Genomic DNA, 10,818 nt, shown 5'->3' on the forward strand with positions numbered 1-10,818 from the left:
AAATACATTGACATTTTGGCAAGTTCAATTCTACCATCTGAATTGCGCTAAACGCAAAAAAGACGGAGAATTTACAGCGGCACATGAAAAATGGATCAATGTCACCAAAAATCATGAGCAATTGAAGAAAAACGAGGAAGAAACAACAAAAAATTGTTGGCATTAAATCCGTGTCTCGACCATCGCATCATATATGTTCAATATGACCGGGAAGATAACATTTGATAGAATATGTCCGTTTATCATTCAGTATTTCAAAATGAAAAAATTTGGCCGCAATATATATGCCAAACAGCAAGTTCTCTCTCTCTCTCTCTCTCTCTCTCTCTCCCATTTCAGACACAAGGGAATAAATCATTTTTGGCTTCGTTTTCTCTGTATACAAATTTATTTCGTCTATTTTTTTAAGCGCAATGTTTTATAAATTATTTCAAACACACACACATTTATAGTTTTTTTCATTCGAATGTTGACAGAAATTAGGGTTTCGATTTTTTAGGCAATGAACCGAACGCTGATATCACAGTACCTAAAAAAAATAGACGTACAAATATAGAAATACACATATAATCTTTGCTATATTTTTTCACACTACCCTTGGTTCCAGTTATACTTGTTGTTATTAGTCCGGATGATTTGATAACGTTTGCCTGTTGCATTACCACAGCGCTTGGTGCCGGTTGATCCCATTTCGATTTCCTAATTGAAACAAAAACCAGACAAAATTGTTTTTTTTCTGTTCTTGGCGATAATAGAAAGGTCAATTGAACAATCAATCAATCCACAAAATACCGTTTCTTTGCTTCTTCTTCCGCTTTTTTTGTTGCCGCTTGTACCATTTCACTTTTACTGAATTCTTTTTCCCGTTTATCCATTTCGATTTTTTGTACTTTAGCCAATTCTTCGTAGAATGATTCCTTGTCTGTGTCCAAAAAGAGTAAACAAATGAGCAAAATGCGATTCAAATCGAAATGCCTAACTCTCAAAATTAGTGATCGAATTGTGTTAACTTACTTGTCCATTGCATTGGATCATACAGTTCGGGTGGATAGTTCGTGCCTAATTCGTCGATATCACAATATTGAATGAGTTTTTCATAAATGCTTGGATTACGGAATTCTTTGCGCTCCTGTATCAATTTATTCATGTCCATGTTGTTGGTTCGCATTTTTTCGTACATTTTTGTGATTTTATCTTGTAATTCTTGTGGACATTTGCTTTTTGGTTCCGGCGGCAAAGCGAATCCATATTCGGCAACACGATCACGTTTCGGTTCGTTGGTAGGCTCTTCGTTTTCATTGTTTTCATTCGCTTCAGCCTCGGCCTCACAATCAGATGTTTCCATTTCAAAATCTTCATGATTTGGCGAATCATCGTCATTTTCATCATCTGATATGACTGTGTCGTCGTGATAGCTAACAAGTCGTAGTCCAGACTTTGCCTCAACTTTTGACGGCGTCGAATTCACCGATCGCGTTTTCACCGGCGTTGATGGTTTCGACGATGTCGGGAATATTACCTGAAAAACAAATACAATTCGTCAGTTTGACGTGGTGTGTTTGAGAATTGTCGTACTCCCTACCTGTGATTCGTTGGAATCTTCTGTCCGTGGACTATTTTCTTCCGAATCGTGGCCGTCTTCATTCTCCGAATCCGTGTAATGTGTAAGCGATGCCAAAGCGGATGGATTGTTCGACATTCTTTTTTAATAATAAACACTTTGGAACTAATGTGATAATGACAATTGCGGAAGATATTTCTCTGAAAAATGAAATGCAACTGCACACTTTTCAGGCGAAAATTTCGGGAAAAAACAAGACCAAAACAAATCAACGAAGTAATAAACGTTTGGAAAAATGCAAGAATTGTTGTTTTGACATTTGTTGACTTGTGCGGTATGTGCCGCCATCTCGATTTCAACTTGTCCATTGACATGATAAGCGTGTTAGACGTTTGAATTACAAATGTCTCATGAAATCTGTATATAAATTTCGGAAAATGTTTCCAAAAAAGAAATGAAATGATCATGGGATACATTGAAATTTTCACAATAATATTCGAAGCAATTTCGCGAACTATTTTCAAGTTTTGTGATTGAATTTGTGCAGTTTTGACCGAATCGAGATGGCAATACTAAGTGGGTAATTTCTGTATGATAATCCATCATATGGAGGGATGTGTATATTCGTGTTTGAATGTATTGCTGTGGTGTAGCACACCACAGTGGGATTTTGCTTTCCTACTTCGTTCAATGCTTGAATAGTGATGTGATAAAACGAAAAAAGTGATAGCATGAAAATACTGCGTCACGTTAAATGAGTTTGCAAAAAAGAGACAGGACGCATATCATCAGCACAAAACTACGGTATACATGCTGTGTTATTGTGCTTCTTCTTCATTCTTCTCGTTGTTGTTTTTTTTTCTCTTTCGCTGTATTATTTTGTGTATACATTGTGAAGCGAGCACATTATTTTCTATACACAAGCAAAAGGCAAGATACTTTGTGCACATTGATTTGTTGGGGCCATAGGACTGAGTGAGTGAGTGAGCTGAGTAAACTGAATTGAGTTTTGGTTCGCCATACGCAATAAGCATAGAAGAAACATTGAGAGAAACGTATCGTTTTGTTCATTCTGTTCGTTTGGTACGTTGGTTCGCGTAGCAAGCGAAGAGACACACAGCAAAAGAAAGAGAGAAAGAGGGAGAAGAGCAAGAAAGATAGAGCGAGAGGCCCAAGTGTGTTTTGACTCTGTATTAGTTTGTGTGTACTGGATGAAGTTTGTTTTTCATTTGTATGTGCATCACAGTTACACAAAGAAATACGAGCAAAAACTGAATTTCATCAATATAAAATTATAAATGGCTGACAAACAACGTTTACATCAAGTGTAGTGATGAGATTTTCAAAATAAAAAAAAAACACACACAATCTTTTCATATTCAGCGACGGGAAAATTTTTGTTAAAACAAAGATGGATTCAACGTATATCAATCCAAGCGAAAAAGATATGTCTGGTCAGCCAGTGGATCGTCTAAAATTATTATATCCAAATGTTGACGAAAAATTGACGCCACTACCTCGATCATGGAGCTCACAAGAGAAGTGTAATTCGATTGGACTGACCCAAAATAATTTACGTGTTCATTACAAAGGTTTTTATGCACCATTTTTTTTTCTTCATCAAAAATAAAATAAAAAAATCGCCTCGAAATCAGCAGAAAAAAAAATGTATATACCAAATTTCTTGTGCCGTTTTGTTTGAGTTTTCGGTTCTTTGTTCTGTTCTCTGTCTGACGCATTTTTTTTACTGCTTCTCCGATTTTTGTGTGAGATGTGTGCCACATTCCAAGTATATACTATATATATATAAAATTCACAGTATTTTCCCTCATTGCCAATCAACGGATCAACAACGAGAATATAAACAATATTTCCGTCATTGCATTTGGAAAAATTAGAGGAACGAAAAAAACGTTTTTCACCTAAAAACATATAATCACATCGCCTTCAACTACACATCGTTGCAAATACAATTTTACCTACGTTTTGTTTTTCTCGTGTCAATGCATGAAAAACTGATCAGTTAAATAAAGGTCACAACGGAATCGTCCGTTATATTAGATACAAAAGGAACACCAATCATACAACAAAGACTCAAGTGCTCAACGAAAAATATTGTTTGGTTGCGTTGAATGCAAATGCAAATGAATTCAAGTGCTGTTATTGTTGAGAGAGAAAAAAAAGAAGAAGAAGACAATAAAAAAATAGTGCGATTTATATCAAAAGCGATTTTCTCTCATTTTGTGAATATCAATTGGATGCAAAATCAAATCATCAAATGCGTAAATTATTATCGGAAAAATTCAGACGGAGAGAGGAAATTTAAAAAATGGACAGAAAGGAATAGAAGTTTCAATAAAAGAAATACATATATATATATATATATATATATGTATATACGTTCTCTCTCCCTCTCTATCAGCTGATTTTCATCAAAACGCGCATCGAATGTCGTCGTCGTACAAGGTTTTCGTATTAACGCTCACGCTCACTTTTAATTTATTATTGTGTGTATCGTTTTATTAGAGTTGTTTTTGATTTTGTTTTTTATATATTCATTATTGCGTTTGTTTTTTTTCTAATGATTATTTTTTTCTTTGCTTTGGTTTCGCGTGAAGTGAGCGTCCATTTTTTGCGCATTTTGTTTGCAATTATTTCGTTTCCGTATAATTATCCAAAAAAAAAAATAGCAAATGAGAAATTCAGAAGAAATAAATTTTCTTTTCGCAACATCAAAAATTGCAACAGAGAAAAAAAAACGATTTGAAAATCGTGCGCAAATCGCCTTTCTTTGTGCTGTGAACAAAATGAGCACAAGCAGCAGTAGCAACAACAATAACAATATCTCACTACCAGTAACAGTTATGAGCATACAAGTGCAAAATATACATATTGAAATTGTGTAGCAGCAGATGATTCTGCAGTAAAAATTATATGTGTAATACGATAGAGAGACACTTACAATTGTCATGGTGTTTATGCAAAAATCTTATCCCGATTTTCGCAGCTGATATGAAATGGCGATTTTGTCGCAGCATTGCACACCAAATTGGCCGAAAATTATTATTTGCTACACACTTGTATTTGCACAAATGTGTCTGTCTTCCAGCAGAGAAAATGGGAAAAAGATGGATATGGAATAAGAGTATCTGTCTAGGCATTTATTTGTATGATAAATACAATGATTAAAGGTATTTTGATTAGCAAGAAAATTCTACACAAACCTTCGGATTTGTTAGATTTGTTTTTCCAAGGTTCACACTGCAATATCTGCAATATCTTTTGCATTTGATATGCGTTGCAATGGATGCATATTTTAAATAGAGATGGCGAAAGGGAGAGAGAGAGAGAGAGAGAGAGAGAGAGAGAGAGAGAGACCAGGAAAGAGATTGGAGTTGCATTGCTACGGCTGTAAGTTTAATTGCAACATTTTACAATTATCTTTTTTGATGAGGGTGCTTCAATTAACCTTCTTTTTTTTAAGTTCTTCTGTGTTTCGTTTCATTATGCGTTCACATCAAAGGGGGCAAAATACATCTTATTTTCATAGTAACTTGATTCATGCGAAAATATTTATCTTGTGATTAATAATATAGGTATTGTTTTCGTTTCGGATGACTTCTTCTGAATGTCGTTCACCGAAAAGGTCTGTTCATTCGGTGCAACCAAAAAGCGTTTATTGATTATTTCATTGTCGGCTGATTAAATAACGCACACACATACAGACAGACGTACACACAAACACTCGAGTAGATGGCAAGGATTTTATTTTTCGTGAATTCATTGTTTGGCTCTTTTTTTTCAATCGATACAACTCACAAAACACAATCTCGACATTCAAGTACGAGTACGAATGTGCCAAAGTGTGTGTGTATGCACAAAATGTTTCCTTCATCGGAATGCATAACGCGGCAGTCATGCATGTTATGTCGAAGGCAAATTGTTTTCTAGTCAAACAATTTATTATGGATGTGAAGTTTCGGTCTATTGATTTTCACCGCACCATAAAACGAAAATCGATCAAATAATCGCATCGATAGCGAAATGGAATCGAATAAAGAACTGAGCCAATCTGATTCTAAATGAAATCAAATAAAACTAATGATTATTCAGAAGAACTCAATTATTGGCACACTTTTACTTTCAAACGCACAAGAACTGAACTGGAACATTGAATTGGGCAAATGAGGCAATGGTGATTTAACAACCAAAAGACAATGATTGTTTCATGCATGTCTATTTATTTTCCCCGTATTTTCCGAACATAAATTAGGTGTTGGAAAATCACACAATGATGCTGCTTCCGTACGTACACCATATCCGATTCCGGCGGCCTGTGGTCTATACTACTTCGAAGTGAAAATCATATCGAAAGGTCGCGATGGCTACATGGGAATCGGTTTAACCGCACAGAATTTCAAATCAAATCGGCTGCCTGGCTGGGACAAACAATCATACGGCTATCACGGCGATGATGGCAACTCATTCTCATCGTCTGGCAATGGTAAAAGTTACGGACCCACTTTTACCACCGACGATATCATCGGTTGTGGCGTTAATTTAGTCACAAACACATGTTTCTACACGAAGAATGGTCACAATCTTGGCATCGCATTCCAAGATCTACCGGTACGTATCTTTTAAACTTCAAACTCAAATCGTTTCGTTTTTTTGGTACGCAATTCTGACGATTATTTTCCCAATTTCTTTTTCTTCATATAGTCGAAATTGTATCCAACGGTTGGACTACAGACACCCGGCGAAATTGTTGACGCAAACTTCGGACAGCAGCCGTTTGTATTTGATATCGAAGATATGCTCAAAGAATTGAGAGAGTCAACAAAAGCTTCCATATTAAAGTTTCCACTGGCCGATGATCAAGGCGATTGGACTATAATCTTAAATAAGTTTGTACACCATTGCTCATTTATTTCCCATGAAACATGGTTTTAATTTCGTATTCTTTCTATTTTCTCACTCGACAGAATGGTTTCATCCTATTTAGTTCATCACGGCTACAGTTCGACAGCTGAATCGTTTGCAAAAGCAACCGAACAAAATCTTAATGAAGAAATGACTTCAATAAAAACCCGTCAAAGTAAGAAGAGTAACCATGTATCAGTTTGGAATTTTTGAGTGGAGCCATGCTTTCGAATTTCTCTTAATCAATTGGTGTTCATTGTGATTTCAGAAATCTTAAAACTTGTTATGAGCGGTCGAATGGGGCTTGCAATCGAGCACACACTTCGTTCCTACCCCGGTTTATTAGAAAACAATCAAAATCTACTGTTCATGCTGAAGTGCAGACAATTCGTCGAAATGGTTAATGGATCTGATTTCGAGGTGAATTCAACAGTCAAACATCGAATTGAATTGAATTCATTTTTATCTTCCAGACAAAACAAACAAAAACCGAATTCATTCTTATCTCTGTTATGTATTTTTTTTTTTGTCCGTGTTCATTTGCAGAATGGCACATCTCGTTCAACAACAAGCAATCCAGTCCAAACATCGGTGATTCAATCAACGAAATCCTATCAAAATGGATCACAAACAAATAACAATAACGGTATAAATAATAACGCAAACAATATAAATAACAACATCGGTCCCCTAATCAGCGAGTCACCAACCACAATGAACGACAATCCCGATATAAATAACATTGAGTAAGCATCAATCACTCTATACATTGCAATCGAGACGAGATTTTCTAAGCAATTCGAATATTAAAATTGTGATTTTTGTCTCATCCGTTTTCTCAGTAATTTTTCGGCGGCAAATAGTTTAGAGCACCTCTGCGAACCACTGAAAAACAATTGCAATCACGACGATGTTCAATTGAATAACCAAATCAACACAGCAAACAACAACGATTTCAGCAATGATGTCGAAATGGAAAATGGTCATAATGTAACGAATGGTAAGTGGCAAAAAAAACGTTGCGATTTTCCGTTTGGACAGCGAATAACAACCGAAACTGTTTTTATTTATCTTTTCGTAGGTAATAGCCATAAAAATGGAACAGATAGCAGCAGCATCAACCATTCATCGATAGACACAGACGAAGATATGGGTAAATAGTATTACATTCCATTTGTTTTGGCTATTGTTTCCTTGCATCATTCATTGCAAATAGAATTGAAAATAACCAATTGTTCCGTTTGTTTCCAAAGTAGACGTGGACCTGATACCAAATAGAAAGACGAGCAAATCAGGTGTCGAACGAATGCTCGAATTCGGTCGTGAGCTATTTCAGATGAGTCAACGGCTGGAAAAAGAAAATGGCGCAAATGAAACAAACCGTAAAATGTTAGAAGTAAGCAATCCAAGGGCCAAATTGGCGAATGCAAACAAGACTTGCAATTCGACTAGCATCTTCTGTTCCTTATCTTAATTCCATACTAATAACGTTTTTTTTTTCGATTTCACAGGACGCATTTAGTTTGTTAGCTTATTCAAATCCTTGGTCTAGTCCGATGGGATGGCAGTTGTGCCCTTCACGGCGTGAAATTGTTTGTGCTGCATTAAACTCTGCCATATTAGGTAAGGCCGAAACTGAAATGGCATACAGTTAATAGGAATGACACGAAAATGCTAATCAAATATCTAATTGTTCTTCTTTTTTTTTCATTCTCTCCCTCGTCTCTTCGTGCATATGTAGAATCAATGAACTACTCGTGGCGACCACCGTTGGAAGTATGTGTAGCACATGCCTGCGAATTATTGCACCTGATGGCAAGCTCTTCAATCGGTAGCTGTGCGTTTGCCAGCATCGATTCCATTTTGGACTCATCTCAATGACCGTCGTTATTCGCTGTTGTTGCTTAAATTCGTGTTTTTGTATTCAAAATGAAAAAGATAAAATAATGATTTAACTTAAAAAAAGAAAAGAAAGATGATGAATTAAATGATGCATCAAAAAATGTGAAAAATAGAAGAAACAAGAAAAGCATATTATTTTCTAGTAGAACAAAGTGATCGACAGATCGAAATAAAGAATGGAAAAAAGAGAAAAATATTTGGAAACGATGCGAATCAAGATTTAAATTTATTGTAATATTGTATCATTACGGATAAAGCAGATTTTTTAATTCTATTTTTTTTTCTAATTCGTTGAATTTTCCAAGAAACACACGAAGAAAACGAGAGAGAGAACAAAACTCAGAACATTTCGTAAATATGTGTTTGACAACAAGAAGAAAAACAAACTCTACCAGAAATTTCTCTTCATATTATTGAAAACAAAAATGAAAAGTATATAGTTGTATTGGTTTGCGTTGAACAGTAAAGAAAAAAAATCTACGTTTACTTAGCGGAAACAAGATGTGTTTAGTCTAGCCCAGATTCTCATTTCTCCTTCGCTTTGCATGGTTAGTGTAGCTTACGAAATAGGTTTCTTCTTTAAACGATTTGATTTTTGTTGAACCTCTCTCCCACATGGAAATCCACAAATTGACGTCGACAACGACGAAGACATAAAACCACCACATCGATGAGAAAACGTTTGGATTTTTCTTCAAACAATATGTAACCGGATCACGAAAAAAGAAACTCAAATGTAGAAATTGCTCATTTTTAAATGAACTCTGATAACAGACAAAATGCTTTTGAAAAGTAAATTCTTGATGTTTTTTGTTGTTTTTTTTTTTTTCTATTTTCACATCAATATATCAAAACGCAGAATATGTTTTTGTTTATTCAAAAAAATGAATTATTCAATTGAAACAATAACAATCTAAAAAAAATGACAACGAAAACGTTTGAAGCAAAACAATCCATCTATTTAAAGAAAGAGCAACAGAAACAAATTAAATAAATGTCTTTCTCATCTTTTCGTAAAAATTAATACCAAATTGTTTTTAATTGCGTAGAAGATATATTGTCATGTGGAGACGATTTTCATTTGTTATTCTTGTTGTAATAGCGATAATTTAGCCATTTTTTCATAGACAAAGTCAGAATCAGCCAATGCCGATTTGTTTATTTACTCACATTTTTTTTGTTGGTGTAAAAATAGCAATTTTCAGTCGACTTTTAAATTCACATTCTGAACCACCGTATTTACTGTCTTACATGCAGATTCGGCCAGAACAACTGAACCCGTGAGCATAAAAACGACTTAATAAACAATCGCCGAACAAAACGATACAAGAAAAAACTACCGAACAAAACGTACCACAGCGGTAATGTGTAGCACAGTGGAGTTTCGTTTTGAACGGTACCGTCCTGCTGTATTACGTTTTTAACGTGTGTTTTATTGGTAGTTTTTTCTTGTATCGTTTTGTTCGGCGATTGTTTAATAAGTCGTTTTTATGCTCACGGGTTCAACTGTCAGTTCCATTTTTAAGCATAAATCACACATTTTTCTATTTAATTGAATACTTATTTTTATATGTGGTAAAGATTTCAGCCGTTTTCCTATAATTTTGGCCGAGATAAAACCAGTTGCCGCAAAAAGTCGATCGCGACCCGCACCCTTTTTGAAAAATATTCAATTGAAAATTTACCGTCCACTTATTGGATGCTCGACATATTGGTGAACATTTGTGATTCGATAAAAAAAACAGCTTGCTATAAAATTATTCAATGGATAGCTGTGTGGGGGCAATTTTAGATATGTACTTTGTTGGCTAATTCAGGCAAGTGGCTGTAATGAGATCAATTTTTCGTCTAGAAAAAACTACGTTCGACATTGCGCCTATGTTCGTTTTTTTCGGCACATCCATTGCTCACAATCGAGCAAAAAAAAACATGGAGATGAGATCTTACGACTGAAATAGAAAAGTCACATCAACTTATCTCAAAAGATAATTCTGAATCAATCATATTGGAAAATATAATTTTTATAAACCAAAAATGGAAGTGAGAGTTATTCTGGCCGATGCTTTATTGATGCATTACGATGCAAATTCCAGTGGTACTCATTTATTTCTTCAAAACAACACAGCATTGATATCATTTTTCATAAGCGGTTTCTTCTCTGTTTAAATAGTAGCTAGCTTTGAATTTTCCCGAAATTGTTCGTTTGAACTGTGAACATAAAAGTGATTTAAGGACTTCACAATGCACACCGTTCGAATTCCATATTCAATCCTAATTCGATTCACCCATTTCAATTTCAATACAAACTAAATGAAAATTTATTGATGATAAATCGATACTCAATTTGGATTCTGAGCAATCGGGATCATTTTTTTAAAAAAATAGCGAGAAAACAGAAAGTTTTGCCCGAATCTGCTTCATTTTATCTCTCC

General features: G+C 35.0%; 2 protein-coding genes across 4 annotated transcripts; one reads left to right on the top strand and one right to left on the bottom strand.

Annotated features, from left to right (window-relative positions):
• Window positions 1-365: 365 nt before the first annotated feature.
• Window positions 366-1,894, bottom strand: LOC129579345 (SAP30-binding protein). Its single transcript, XM_055469377.1, has 5 exons — window positions 1,583-1,894; window positions 1,015-1,519; window positions 793-922; window positions 596-699; window positions 366-529 (listed from the first exon to the last, which is right to left on the bottom strand). Exons 1-5 carry the CDS (start codon window positions 1,697-1,699, stop codon window positions 480-482), a joined length of 906 nt encoding a protein of 301 aa, XP_055325352.1. The 5' UTR covers window positions 1,700-1,894; the 3' UTR covers window positions 366-479.
• Window positions 1,895-1,926: 32 nt separating this feature from the next.
• On the top strand, window positions 1,927-9,410 carry LOC129579344 (ran-binding proteins 9/10 homolog). Of its 3 annotated transcripts, none has more exons than XM_055469374.1 (11): window positions 1,927-3,153; window positions 5,835-6,190; window positions 6,284-6,468; window positions 6,547-6,659; window positions 6,753-6,904; window positions 7,031-7,230; window positions 7,327-7,484; window positions 7,566-7,637; window positions 7,738-7,880; window positions 7,996-8,107; window positions 8,226-9,410. In XM_055469374.1, the coding sequence occupies exons 1-11, from the start codon at window positions 2,973-2,975 to the stop codon at window positions 8,363-8,365; spliced, it is 1,812 nt and encodes a 603-aa protein (XP_055325349.1). In that variant the 5' UTR covers window positions 1,927-2,972; the 3' UTR covers window positions 8,366-9,410. The 3 variants fall into 3 exon arrangements, with proteins under 3 accessions (XP_055325349.1, XP_055325350.1, XP_055325351.1); XM_055469375.1 differs by having other exon boundaries at window positions 1,929-3,153; window positions 7,741-7,880; XM_055469376.1 differs by lacking the exon at window positions 1,927-3,153 and adding an exon at window positions 4,299-4,972.
• Window positions 9,411-10,818: the final 1,408 nt, after the last annotated feature.

This window comes from Sitodiplosis mosellana, unplaced genomic scaffold, assembly GCF_009176505.1.
Source record: "Sitodiplosis mosellana isolate CC-2019 unplaced genomic scaffold, AAFC_SMos_1.0 Smas_scaffold_6226, whole genome shotgun sequence".
In the NCBI taxonomy this organism is placed as follows: domain Eukaryota; kingdom Metazoa; phylum Arthropoda; class Insecta; order Diptera; family Cecidomyiidae; genus Sitodiplosis; species Sitodiplosis mosellana.

Bases quoted from the DNA above. Each gene is read 5' to 3' on its own strand.
- LOC129579345 (XM_055469377.1), bottom strand. From the start codon at position 1,699: ATGTCGAACAATCCATCCGCTTTGGCATCGCTTACACATTACACGGAT. The intron at 1,520-1,582 runs GTAGGGAGTACG...TTTGTTTTTCAG, and splicing joins AAGATTCCAACGAATCACAG to GTAATATTCCCGACATCGTC. The intron at 923-1,014 runs GTAAGTTAACAC...TTTTGGACACAG, and splicing joins TGATCCAATGCAATGGACAA to ACAAGGAATCATTCTACGAA.
- LOC129579344 (XM_055469374.1), top strand. From the start codon at position 2,973: ATGGATTCAACGTATATCAATCCAAGCGAAAAAGATATGTCTGGTCAG. The intron at 6,905-7,030 runs GTGAATTCAACA...GTTCATTTGCAG, and splicing joins TTAATGGATCTGATTTCGAG to AATGGCACATCTCGTTCAAC. The intron at 7,881-7,995 runs GTAAGCAATCCA...TCGATTTCACAG, and splicing joins CAAACCGTAAAATGTTAGAA to GACGCATTTAGTTTGTTAGC.